The 13,555-nt window shown below is 51.9% G+C and overlaps 1 protein-coding gene across 7 annotated transcripts in view; it reads right to left on the reverse strand.

The window, feature by feature from the left end:
* Positions 1–239: 239 nt before the first annotated feature.
* The window catches only part of LOC122387417 (UDP-N-acetylglucosamine/UDP-glucose/GDP-mannose transporter-like), a 29,843-nt gene continuing 16,527 nt past the window's right edge, over positions 240–13,555 (reverse strand). For all 7 annotated transcript variants that reach the window (XM_043377600.1, XM_043377597.1, XM_043377598.1 and 4 more), the window contains exons 4-10: positions 12,827–12,913; positions 11,929–11,996; positions 11,513–11,584; positions 3,230–3,298; positions 2,306–2,501; positions 1,740–1,969; positions 240–1,380 (exon numbers count right to left, since the gene is read on the reverse strand). In XM_043377600.1, the coding sequence (XP_043233535.1) occupies positions 1,275–1,380; positions 1,740–1,969; positions 2,306–2,501; positions 3,230–3,298; positions 11,513–11,584; positions 11,929–11,996; positions 12,827–12,913 (828 nt within the window). In that variant the 3' untranslated portion in view covers positions 240–1,274. The remainder of the gene's footprint in view (positions 1,381–1,739; positions 1,970–2,305; positions 2,502–3,229; positions 3,299–11,512; positions 11,585–11,928; positions 11,997–12,826; positions 12,914–13,555) is intronic.

Below are 13,555 nucleotides of genomic sequence, written 5' to 3' on the forward strand. Positions count from 1 at the left end.
TTTCCAAGTAGACAGACACATTATACATAATCGCAGGTGGAGTTAAATTGGACAGATCGGTGGCGTTCCAGGTACTTCGCCCAGCCCTGGATCGTCGATGCTGGCTACCTGTACTGAACCCTACAGCCGAAGTTCAATTTCTGAATGTTTCAGGGAACACAATCTGATATTGCATTAAGTTGAATCTCTTATAGGTTTAGGTACCCTGCAAGCAGCACGCATTGCTATAAATACATCAGTACATATGTACATGTATTTGAACAAATAAAATATTCACAGATAAAGCCATAACGGACGTCAATGAGCAGGCACATCCATACCAGTAATGCGATCGGCCAATACGCCGCCTGCACACGAGAGCCAATTGAAATGCACCACCCTGTCGCTAGATGGCACGAAAGTCGCCTGCGGGGCGTCCGTCATATCATATAACAGACGCACAATGGACAGGTGATGCTGTTTCCGGCGCAATTATTGCGCGTGCTGCCTTCGAAATATTTGTGACGCGAAAATGTGGAGACGAGATAAAACCGCGATCGAGAAGAGACTAGATCAAGAAGGAAGTAAGAGTGCACGAAATCGGGAAGGATGAGCCATCAGAGATGATGAAAATTAAGAATCAATGCCCACGATCACACTGGCCAAAGGTGACAATAGCACACAGCACACATCTACTCGGATCACAGACGCAAGACACACCGGACGTAAAACGCGCTGCTCGGTTGCAGCTGGGGCACGGCGACGGCCCGCTGCTCCGATCTGACCACGCCGCCAGCCGAGCCCTGCGATCCTTGTGCCCGCCACTGACAGGTCAGTACACCATGAAATGCCCAGCAGTCTCAGCCAGCACTTCGGCAGGTCAAACAAGCCGAATCGGTGGAGCAGGGCACCGTATTGCGCCGCGCTGCCCACTCTCGTATCCGGCTCTGTAGTCTGCACCGACCTGACAAACGCACAACCAACTGGTCACATAGCCTGGCTAGCCGCCGCCGAGAGAGTTTACACACTGGCGAGATAGCCTCAGCGGGCTAGCCTCGGCAAGCCAGACTCTGTGAGCTAGCCTCGACGAGCTAGTCTCGATGACATAGCCTCGACAAGCTAGCCTCTCAGCACCGAGGCCGTAGCGCATTCACCGCCGCGCCCGTTCCACCCCGGCCAGACACCATCCTTTGTGACCTTCTCAGCGACCCTGCGGCAGTTTCAACCCGGCGGCAGACGGCGCTCCTGTAGGGAACGGCACGCCGCTCGAGGCGGCAGAGGCTGTGGGCTGACCACTACGCAGTGACCACGCGGTTGCCATTCTGATGAACGGCCACGGGCAGAGTGGCGGACGGCTTCGATTTGAACTTGAGGTAGGCGAACCAGCAGCTCGCGAATATGCTGCGAAAGGAATAACACGTCAGGGCTTGCGGGAGACCGAGCTAGCGAATATTCTCACAAAATCTTTGTGCACTTTGAGCTGGATTGGATAACGTTTGCTGTGACTACGTATAGCCAGCTTAGCAAAGGCTGTCCCCATTGGACGCACTGTTAGACAAGGCTAGTGCCCGGTACACACGCCCCACATATCGTACAGCCATCACTGAGCAGCCTCCATTGTTCAGTCTCCCAAGATCAGCAATAGTGTATCCACTACCCATCGAAGCGCGTCCTATCGCGTCCAACCACATCTGCGTCGCCCAAGGCAACCAGTGTTCCGCCTGTCTACACTCCCCCAATTCCTCCCAACGTCCACCCACCTGATGTGCAGGCCGACGACGACCAGCGGACCGCCCTGGAAGTCGCTGTTGAACCACATGCCGTAGTAGGTGATGGCGATGTTCTTGATGCAGCCAATCACTGTGGTGACCAGCGCCGAGTTGTGCTGGGTGCACAGCATGGTCGTGTACATCAGCACGGTGCCCATGGCGCACGATGTGAGAAAGTGGAACTGGAAGCGGCCGTCCGACCAGCCGGCGAACTCGTACACCTGGTGGAGAGCGCGGGGCGTCAGTGAGGTCAGAGGTTGGTCGATTGCGACGGCCGGTCAGTGGACAGCAGTGGATGTGCACTGGTGATGTCAGAGAAAATCAGCACAATGAAGCTTCCAACTGACATCCTACATTGCCCTTGATCCTCGCTCCTGTCTATCGCCACCTAGCCCTCCTCTCATCCGATGTTCTCCCGTTACCTTCTCCATCTCCACATTCTGACATCCCTATCGCTTCATCTCTGCTTCTCCCACATCCACTATCTCTCCTCCATCCCCTCACAACCCATCACCCCTCTGATCTTCCCCCACCCCATACCCCGTCTGCCCCCGTACCAGATTCCAGTGACCGAGCCACCAGGCGACGAGCGACAGCGGTGCGATCATGAAGAGCGCGTTGTAGAAGGCCAGGCCGTTCTTGCCCAGGTCGCGCGCCTCCAGCTTCTGTTTGGAGTAGACGCCGTTGGCGGCCGTGAACAGATCGTTGGTGAACACCATCGTGTAGCCCATCAGGTCAAACGACGGGTCGGCGCTGCCGGGAGAGGGGGTTAGGGTCAGCGGGAGTGGTGGCATACGGCGACGGATAGACCGGGTCGGCAGAAGGGTGACACACTGCGGCAGTGCGGCGGGCAGAAGAGGATGAGAATGAACCATGATTTCTACCAAGATGGAGAGCAGGTAAGCAAAAATATGCATAAGAAGTTCTGCTGTACTACCATACTTCTTAATTTAATGTAAAATTAAAATATGACGAGGCCGGATGAGTGATGGCCCTTATTGCAATAGCCATACAGCATACTTCCGCAGCCACCATCTTAAAACCAATATCCATGAATAAAAACGTCGCACATCTCCACCGCGTCAGCATTTAGCGACCGCGGTGATTCACTCTAGCACGGTGATCTCACGGTCACAACTCAGCACCCAGCAGACACGGCCGACAGCTAACGGGACGTAATCACCAGAAAGTGGGAGCGCGCCTCGAATCAGCTATGGGTGTGTACGAATGACCACATCGGCTAAACAGCCGTGACACATCGAAGAATTAGCATTCAGGACAGCAAAGCTAGAGTCATCCGGACAGGGCCAATATGTGAGATAGACGGTGGACATTTGACGGTGGTATTTGAAAAGTTTGGAAAGTCTGGTTGGAAAGTCTGGAGTCAGGCATGTCGAAATACGAGTGCCGATTTACTGAATGCCGGAGTGTCTGGACTAGGGTTCCTTGTCTGTGCCCGAGAGACGGGTGTGGTGACTCACCAGGCAGCCACGATGGCGCCGAGCACCATGCCGTACACGCTCAGCTGAACGGCCAGCTCCGGACGAACTCTGCGGGAGAAGCAGAGTTAGAGGTCAGATGGAAAGACACAGCCATAAGTCAGATGAACAGCTCCGAACGTATCCGTGGGGGGGGGGGGACACAGTCAGAGGTCAGTTGGCCAGCTCCGGACGTACCCTGCTGTAAAGTCTCAAGTTGAAGGTCAGATGAGCCCTGCTGAGGGCAAATGGAGAGCAAAGAGTCACCCATGCTGAGCACTCTTCGGGTATGTAGGCGTGGTGCGCATTGTGCATTGTGCAATACTCAGATTAAACACGATGATAGGAAAAACACAAACAAAGAAGCCTAGCGTCACTGTAGACAATGCACAGCAATAACTAGCAACACCAAACAGTAGACTCTTCTCCAGCTTGGCTCTATTTGTGGGTTGCAGGGTCCGCTGGCTTCCTGGTTCATGCACCAACCGTGTCCGTTACTGTGACCACGGCCGACTTTAAGAACCAATCCCGACCCTGCCCACCAAACTTCTTCGTGCACTAGCGGCACAGTCCACTAGCGGCCCCAAGGCACACTTGTTCAAACTGCCCTCTGAAGCATTTGTTTCCCTGCCCCAACCCCATTTGTCGTTCTCATCTGACACATAAGCGGCTAGCGCTGACAATGCACCACATCGCCGCACCTGTCGAGTCAGTGCCGTGTCAGCCCTTTCACGTCACCGACACAGTATATGTGGAGAGTCCCACCTACACGATACACAGCTGCACTGGGTACCGTACCATAACGGACTGTCAAAATGTGCATTGGACCAAGCAGATCACTAGAGTTACATGGCACGGCAATACACCATGCACAGGTCAGACCTCACCAACCGTCTACTGCACCGATCAGGCCAGGGTCACCAATGTGTATCGTGACCCGACAGTGCACCTCTCAAGTCTCAGGCCCAGCCCCCTTTCCTGACCCCGTTCCGACTCCGAAAAGAGCCGGCGCCACTGGACCGTCCAATACGTGACCGGTCCGCAATCTCACAGGTCACCGAGTATGCTTCAGCGAAGTCATCTATCGTGCACGTCAAACGATTTAACGGTTATGTGTCACCCAGTGATTTGATATACGAGTTTGTACAAACGAGCACAACCCGATGCCAACAGCCTCTATTGTGTTTGCATGACTGCTTGCTGACCGAGCACGACCGCTAGTCCGGCCGGCCAGAGAAGCGAACTGCTCGACAGTCGTGTCCCGCCGGCCAGATAAACGTAGGTACTACTGAATAGGGGTTGGCATAGAGCCAGGCCATAGGATTGTGCCATGAGTCAACGTGTTCAGAAAACGCAGCACTGTCCATAAACAACAGAAATAGGACTGAAACTGACTGTGTAGTGTGTGTAACTCAATTTTTGTACATAATGCAAGCTGGCCACAGTAACACATGCTTCTTCACAGTTCACAATACGGTATCTTTTCCATAAACCACACCAAATGCAGCAGTGCGTATTTCTCTTCGATTATGGAAATCAAATTTCATAAATGAGTCTCAGTGTTAACTACAAATATGACACCAGCCAATCTTCTAAGGTTCCGTACAAAAGGCATACAACTGCATTTTCTTCCTATGTATTCCTCACTTGAATAATGAAATCCTTAGTCAGGCTTAGTCAGGCTTACAGTCAAGCGGTTGGAAGCGCCGACCTTACCCCGTGCCATGCTGGGCTCTTCGATAACCCGCGCCAAACGAATCCCAGGTCCAAAGGGTCGAAGTATTTACGCAGAATCCATCGGGAGGGGGTAACACGCGGTGGAATTCCCAGGGCCACCTGCGCTGGGCCGCGAAAACAGGTGCATTAGCCGAATGGTCGGTCGGTGAACTCCTGTGGTGTTACCTGCTACCGTACCACCGTGCGGGGGACGGCAGGGGACTGAAGGTATGCGCCCATCCCAGAGGACTGCGGTATGGGATCTCCAGACGAGAAGCTGCCAGGAGGCACCGGTGGAATTTTTCCTCTCGCTGAGCATGAGGAATGTTGTGCTCTATGTCCGAGATCCACATGGAGAAAGCGGTTAGGTAAATGCCTTGGTCCGAGAAGTGAGCAAAAAGGACAGGCATACGATAAATGTCAGTCTACTGACCTCTCAGATCGGTGAGCAAAATGAACGCGGCCATGGCGGCGGTTTAACCTAATTCAACGATCATCAGCCTACCAGTCAAAGAATCCAACAAACATTACGAGGGGCGTTCAAAAAGTTCTCGGCCCGACCATGAAGGAGCAGACATACGATGTCGACTTATTAGACAAAAAATGTTCATTTAGTCAAATAACCAGCGTTAAGACAAAAGTATTTCGCGCAGCACTTCGCGAGAGGCCCCTGGGTCTCCATAGCCAAGTGGGTTTTGGACGCATCTGGCACGTCCAAGACGGCTGCTTTTGTCTCCTTGCTGTCAGCGAAGTTGCCACTGCTAAGCAATTTCCTTATGTTGGGGAAGAGGTGGCAACCTGAGGGTGCAAGGTACAGAGAAAAAAGTGTCTGTGACAACAACTCGAAGCCACAGCTCACTGCTTCGCTGATCGTCACCCTGCTCATGGGTGCTGGTGCGTGGTCCTGGATCAGGCGCACACTTTTAGTCAGCTTCCCTAGTCTCTCCTTGATATCTGCTGCTCGCTACTGTTATCGAAGGGAGGTGTATCATTCATCATTAATTGTGCGCCCCTGTTTTAGAAAGTTGACGAGCAGAGCCCCGCCATCATCCAAAAATGCAACCACTGTCACCTTGCCGTCTGACTTAACCCATATATGCATGAATTAATTTTTTGTCGAGTATTTGTATGAAACTTTCTAGCATTGTTAAACAACATGTTACTAAGCTGCTGACATCAACTGTTTTGTTTTTACATTTAGTGCTTGCCTGATATGCTCGTTCAAAGTGACGTACAAAAATGTACGTCTATGCCAGGTGTCAACAAGACAATTGTGACGTCTGCCGCCGCCGTCCTAAAATAATACATCCGATATCCCTAATACAATGCTAACGTCTTTCGTACTTCAGAAGCGATGTATGAGGGATGGGTTGGGGTGGGGATGGGGTTGTGGAGGGGGTAGGGTGACGTCATGTCATCGTTAACCTGGGCGAGGGGAATAACTTGTGTTGTATGGTCAAATATGATGTATGATATGTTGTGTTGCATTAGAGACCCTTGGAAATGGTAGTTACAATTCATACGTTGAATTAGGAAATAGATGTAGATCATGTATGATGAAAATAAGGAAATTTGCAAAACACAACTCAATTATGTCAACTTTTACCGTCTATTGAAAACTCAGTACATAATAGTCAACATAGTAGATCTATAAAAAAACACGTTGTCAATGGCGATCAGGAGGCGCAGGGCTGCGGAGTCGGAGTCGGAGTCGGAGTCGGTGTCGGTCGGAGTCGACAGTTGTGACCGGAGTCGGAGTCGGAGTCGGAGTCGATTTTAGAAACCCGAGCCGGAGTCGGAGTCGGAGTCACCGAAAATCTGTCGACTCCGCAGCCCTGCTAGGTCTGCGGAGTTGGAGTCGGGAGTTGGAGTCGGTCGGAGTCGACAATTCTGCCCGGAGTCGGAGTCGGAGTCGGAGCTGGTTTTTGAAAGCCGGAGTCGGAGTCGAAGTCGCCGAAAATCCATCGACTCCGCAGCCCTGAAGGCGTTCTGCTGCTGGCCACCGACGCGGTGACCCTGTGCTCCGCTGTGGCAGTCACAGTCCGGCGCCCGGCGCGTTCCATGCTGACTACCTGACTGCAGAGCTTCTTGAGGAGACAGAAGATGTAGCCGTTCCGCTGGGGGCCTTCGCCCAGGACGTCTGCCTCGTCCACGCAGCTGACGCGTCGGTCGTCGTAATGGCACCACCTGTCCCGTCCCACACTGTACACGTCAGACACTGTCCCGAGCGCGTGGCCCCGCTGTAATGACTAAAGACGGCCATCAGCCGGACGTAAAGTCGCCGGCATGGTCAACGGAGCAGAGCGACTGGTCGCCCTTGACTTAGAACTCGAAGAGGTGCGTCTGTCCAGGGGCGTCGGCCGGCTCTTCCTTCCCCAGTGACGGCATGATGGCCTCTTGGAACTCGTGATCCTCGACCACGTCCATCCAGCGGATAACAGCCGCACTGCAGCCGTTGTTGGCAGTCGTAAATGCTTCGATGGTCTGATTGGACTTCTTCTTGAAGGCGTTGATGTCGGTGAACTTGTTCGCCTTCAGAAGGCGATTCCCTCACATGGTACACGTGCCATGGAACTGGCGCTTCTGGATCTCTGCTGCAAAACCGATCATCAGGGTCAAGCTTGGTGCTGCTTTGGAAGTGACATACCTCCATAATCATCCCGAACCGGTTGAGCCGGTGGGTGCGACCAGTTACGGGCTCAGTTACGTCTTTACGGCTCAGTTACGTCAGTTACGGCTCAGACCAGTTACGTCAGGCGGGCTGGGTCAGCATTCTCTTCGTCGCTAGAGTCTTCGTTTGTGTCGACGCGAACTTCCGGCGGCTCTAGGACGACGACCGTGACATCGGCGACTCGACTTCGCTCCTCGATGCCATCCAGAACAGGGCTGCGGAGTCGGAGTCGGAGTCGAAGTCGGTCGGAGTCGACAATTCTGACCGGAGTCGGAGTCGGAGTCGATTTTGGAAACCGGAGCCGGAGTCGGAGTCAGAATCACCGACAAACCCATCGACTCCGCTGACCTGGCAGGGCTGCTGAGTTGGAGTCGGTCGGAGTCGATAGTTCTACCCGGAGTCGGAGTCGGAGTCGGAGTCGGAGTCACTGAAAATCCATCGACTCCCGCAGCCCTGATCCAGAACATCGTTGAGGCTCACATTTGCCATCAAACCAAAGCATAAACGTGTTTGATGTTTGGGAAACAAAATGTAACGGATATGCATAGACGTACATTATTGTACGTGCGTTTTTGTGAAACGTACTATTTTTGGATTCGCTTGGTAAGCAAAATTAGCATTATAATGACACCACTCATGAAGTTAGGGTCATGCTTGAGCAGATTGCTGGCAACGAAAGCTAATCCGGGAAAAGCACTTAACTATAATTATGAACACTTGGCTCACCCTGGGTCGAGCGTCTGAACGGGTGAAAATCTTCCCGTTGCGGCATCAACAAACCGAATGTCTCAAACTCAACACTGAATGCATTGGAACCGTGTTTTTTGGTATTCACCTGACGGCTAACAATGTAAATGATTTAGAACGACCGCGTTTGATGGCTCATTAGCTCTATTTCTATAAAGATGGCACACATTGATCAACTCAAATTGACGTACATTTATGTACGTCTATGCATATATGGGTTAAACACGCCGCACACATTTGGTGGCCTTTACTCAGTGTGCTTCCACTTGTGCAACTCGGTCACGCCCTGAGGGTCAATGTGTGACACCCACAATCCCTCCACGGTAACAACTAGTTCAATGAACTCTTTTGGATCTTCGATATAGGGGCCAAAATTTTCGCGTTACGCCTCCTTTCGAGTTTCCCTTTCCTCTGGTGTCAGCAAACGGGGGATGCATCTTGCAGAGATCTTAAACATATGAATACGCTGTCGAATAATGGCTTTGAGGAACTTGATAGACACCTCCGCTTCTGCTGCGTTGTTTCAGACCAGAACATTTGTCATTTTTCACAAAGAAGTGCTTATTTTTCATATTTTCTTGAGTCAATGCTGTTGATGGCAGGCCACTGCGGGGGTGACCATTAATGATCTGTTGACCAAAATTGAACAGAGATGCTCACTTTTTGACGCTACTGTAAGAAAGACAAACCTCAACATGTGTTGGCACTAGCTTTTCGTGAATAACGTTTGGTGCATTTTTCTGCAATACATGAACCAAATCACTGTTCTCTTCTGGGCGTCGCCCATTCTGACCGGTAATAGCAAACTATGTTACGATTAATTGGCAGCCTGAACCAATCACAGGGCAGATTGGTTAATGGCTACGTAAGTGGACATCCCAATAACACATCATTGAACACATCGCGTTGCAGGCCGAAATTCCAACTCCTTCATGGTTGGGCCGAGAACTTTTTGAACGCCCCTCGTACAGCCTTAGCTGAAAGACGGCATAACAGACATTGCTCATACGGCATAATCCAACCAGAAACGGTACATACGCCAGAATGGAGGGTTAGAAATGTCAACGCTTCAGCTAATCATCACCGTTATCTTATAATCAATCGTTTGATCTCTGATTCCAGTGGCCGCGGAGCTTTGGCAGAACCGGTAGCCACCTGAGGATCGGATAAAGCGGCCCGTGGCCGGGGCTGTCTGTCGCCAATGATTTCACCAGAACTGCCTCCGAAGTAGGCGGCTATGAGGCGTCGCTATTGCCGTTCAGTACCCCGTTTGATGAGCTGAGAACGTGAAACAGCTATCTATGACCAAATGAAGCATTGCAGTTCTCATAAATATGACAACAAAGCTCCACAGTTCACACCATGCCCACTCAACTAAAACGACCACGGCGTCTTTGCTCGACGGTTCCTTTTTGTGACGGCTGTAATAAAACTGAAAACCTAATCACTAGCGGTTGGCTCGATGTCTTGGTTTTAGGACCGCTGATATTGAGCAAAAAGTTGCTGTGGTGTCGGTGACCAGTCTGTAAAGACGGGGTCGGAGCCGAAGTCCAAATCGACAGTGTTGCCCGGAGTCGGAGCCAGAGACGGAGTCAATGTTGGGAAGCCGGAGTCGGATAAAGTCACCAAAAATCCATCAATTCCGCAGCCCTGTCGGTGCCTGACCGACGGGCGACCCAGACTCTCTCCATGCCGATGTCTTCCCAATACACGTTCAACTTGCGACGTTCACTGCTGGTCTCAAAGCAACCCGCACCACAGTTCAATGTCCATCACACCATCCCGTTCCCACCAGTCTACCCCATTCTGCACAGGCTTCACCGGTCCATAGCATCCCTCCTCCCTGCCCGTACAGCTAGCGTCGTTCATTGACCTGCGCCGCCGGCTCCGCTCCGTCCTTGGTTGGCCTCGCGCTGCCCAGACGGACACTTTATTGCCCCCGATACCGTCTCCTGCCGAGCCACTGCCGCTTCTGCCACGTTCGTATTGCCGGCGTCAGTCAAAAGCTCGGGACACACTTGGAGTAAAAGTTGGAATAGGAGACAGAGTTAGAGCATGAGTTTGAGTCGTGACGTGACTGGTGAGGGTTTTGACCTCCCTTCAACCCTTTATTGTTAATCGTGGACATTGGCCTGTCCATTGTTGTTCAAACTGATGTCGTATTAAGCTTATCTTGTTAGTCAAAACGATCTGCCGTGGTATCCATAAATGGATTTAAGACACCCATCAGCAGGAGTCAAATCATCGCTGTGCTTTTAAACCATGTTATTCTAAGTTCTATTCAAAGTCAGTTGCAGCTCACATCATTTTCCAATTAAGCTCATCCAGCAGAAGCGCCGGTAAATGTTTTGCCACACGAAAACAGCCGTCTTCTCGACTAGGCAGGACGGGACAATACGCTACCGTGGGAGCTGAAAGGTCAGCGCGCCACTGAAACAGGTAGCCGCAGTCAGGCAGACCCACCGCGCAAAACAAGCCCGGCGAACCCTTGACGCCAGGTAAGCAGGCAGCGGCCAAGTTCAAGGTCACTAAGTGGCCGTCCCGCCGGGTCGAGACAGGGAGTCGAGAGGCAGAGGGCCACAGGGGTGGCGCCGGGGGAGGGTTAGACCGGTGGATTTGGGAGAGGGGTAGAGGAGAAGGGGTGGAGTTGGTGAGAGTGGTGGTGCGGGGAAGAGGGGGCGGAGTCGGGGAGGGTCGGCTTGGAAGGACGGGCGACGCTGTCAGGGAATCCCGAATCAACCCCCCCCCCCCCCGCATCGCCGTCTTCGCTTTGTCCGCCTGGTACCGATTAAATCAGGGTCCGTGGGATTACGGAGCCGACACTGACCGGTCAACCGTGACAAGGGGGGCCGGCGGTAATGCGCCGGTAGCGTCTATCAATGCAGGCGGGCGGCGCGGGGCGAGGGACAGAGCGACTGGCCGTTCCTTTCAGGATCAGGAAAACTTGACAGCACCGAGCAATAGCAGACAATACTGGACAAAACCAGAGACGACCGAACTTCCAAACCGGTACCGGCCGACCAATGTGGGCAACTCACTGTTTAGAAAGAGCTTAGAAAGTTGTGTGAAGTAGAGGAATATAGGGAGAAAGAGTCACAGAGAATACGAGAAACAAAGATATTTGAAGAAATCATCAGCACTTATGTACTCACCCAAGCAGGTAAAATTCCAGTCCCATGGTCATCAGAATGGAGAACCTTCGTAGCGCCGTCAGCATAGGTAAACTGAAAAGAACAGTTGAGATATTCGTCACTGAAAGCCCCTATCGGGTACTGGCCTATGTGAATATATCAATATAAAACATTTCAGTGATGCGAATAATAGGACGGAGAAATGCATATGCTTGTGGGATATTGTCTAACCTGTTTTGATGTCCTCAAGTTAGCATTGCATGCATCAAATATTTATTGTCGAGGCACGTCTGGTACTTTTTAGATTAAATGGAAATGCTCTTTGAATGATCGATGCAACACAATTTTCATTTGCAACTGGCAAAGACTGAGCGAATTGCCTAGCATGAAAACTGAGTGCCGTAGACGGTAATTCGCAAACCTCGGGTAAAACTCACCTGAGCATTTTTGTACCTCCTAGACCCGTGACTTGATTTCCTAGATAGACTACAGGTAGCGGCCATATCTGAAGACAAAGAGCTCAGATCAGACATTTGCACCAGCCACCAGACCTATATTTAGGGCCTTGCACTACACCACATTATGGTGCTGTGCGAAGGTTGGGCGAAGAACCAGTGACGTCATTTCTCCCCGGGCACCAGTGACGTCACGCACGCCTCAGGCGAGCAGCAATCAGTCAGAGAGGACACTGACCTACCCTGGCTGTCAAAGAACAAAGACATCCATCCCTCCTACAATAACAGCGAATTGCGGCGAAAACAACTCGGGACAAAAAGCAAACGAGCACATTACCCATCGAAGCCTTTCTCTTTACCAGCGCAGCACTAGAAGAATAGCCTTGTGCGGTGACCTTAACATTGACCTTGAGAGGACGCGTACCTGGAGTAGAAGACAAGGACAAAGCCCCCTATCCCCCCTCCAATACCAACCCCTTCAATTGGAGCCATTACCACCTGGTCGATGACACGAGATTTCAGTCCTAATCGACTCCCTCTACACATAATTGCGCTTCACATCTATGGTATTTAACTTCACGGCCTTCTGGAAACCTTGCTCACCTTCCAAGGTATGCGTTCTGGGAAGGTGGCTATTCCTGGTCTCCCCTTCCCTTCCCCGTCACTCCGGGACAAGGCAGCTGATCACAGCAAGCCATAACTCTAATAGCACCCCGTGCCCTCCCACCTGACTCATAGGTGTCTAATTCTGGCCGTCGTCATAACAGTCTTAAAATACCTATACCCGCCTTACCACTTCACACAAACCAACCTATGATAACACTAACCTTAATTGCAAACTACATAGAGATACGTCTATCGCGTCAACATAACCGCTCACCTTGCGTGGTATACTCCTGTCGAGGGCTGGAAACTGTACGTAGCCTACGAACCGCAGTATACCTAGGGTGATAATGGTCACCAGCATCTGGAACAAGGCAAACGCTGCGTCAGACACATGGTAAAACAGCCACACTCTGTGTGCGGCTGAAGTGGCAGTGATTCTGGGCTTTCAGGGCGTCCGGCCTGTGCTGGTCGTTCATAGATGTCCAAAGCTAGCTAGAGCTCTAATGCCGTGGAGAGTGACTAAAATGTCGGAGTAACAGTGATGTTAAAAAAAATCATAGCTTCTGTGTTAGGCTAAGAGTGGACTGGATCACCCCGGGGGATTGGATCACCCGCGTGAAAATACTGAGTGAATCAAATGGTAAACAAGCAACGCGAATTGAGCATGAACAAACTGTGCCACATTTAGTTTTCCTACGTTCGGCTACAATGATGCCTGCTGTTCCCACCAACAGCCGCGGCAATGCCGGCCTGGTTTACACACCTCCCCACCATTTCCACCCCTTCCCAGACCGGCGGCACGGCCGCTCCGTAGGCGAACGGGGCGCCCTCGGTCGATCGATCAGCTGGGTGACGCATTCCCATGCATTCCCACACATGGGGGCGCACGGGTTGTCACGACCGCACAGGCCAAACAAAGCACACCAACAGCGCCAGGTCAGACTCGCTGTGGGGCCGGGGTGCCCGTCGGTACTGTACGAAACAAAGTTTTAGCTTTCAAAAG

The sequence above is a fragment of the Amphibalanus amphitrite genome, unplaced genomic scaffold (genome assembly GCF_019059575.1).
Source record: "Amphibalanus amphitrite isolate SeventyFive unplaced genomic scaffold, NRLGWU_Aamphi_draft 000286F_arrow, whole genome shotgun sequence".
Taxonomy (NCBI): domain Eukaryota; kingdom Metazoa; phylum Arthropoda; class Thecostraca; order Balanomorpha; family Balanidae; genus Amphibalanus; species Amphibalanus amphitrite.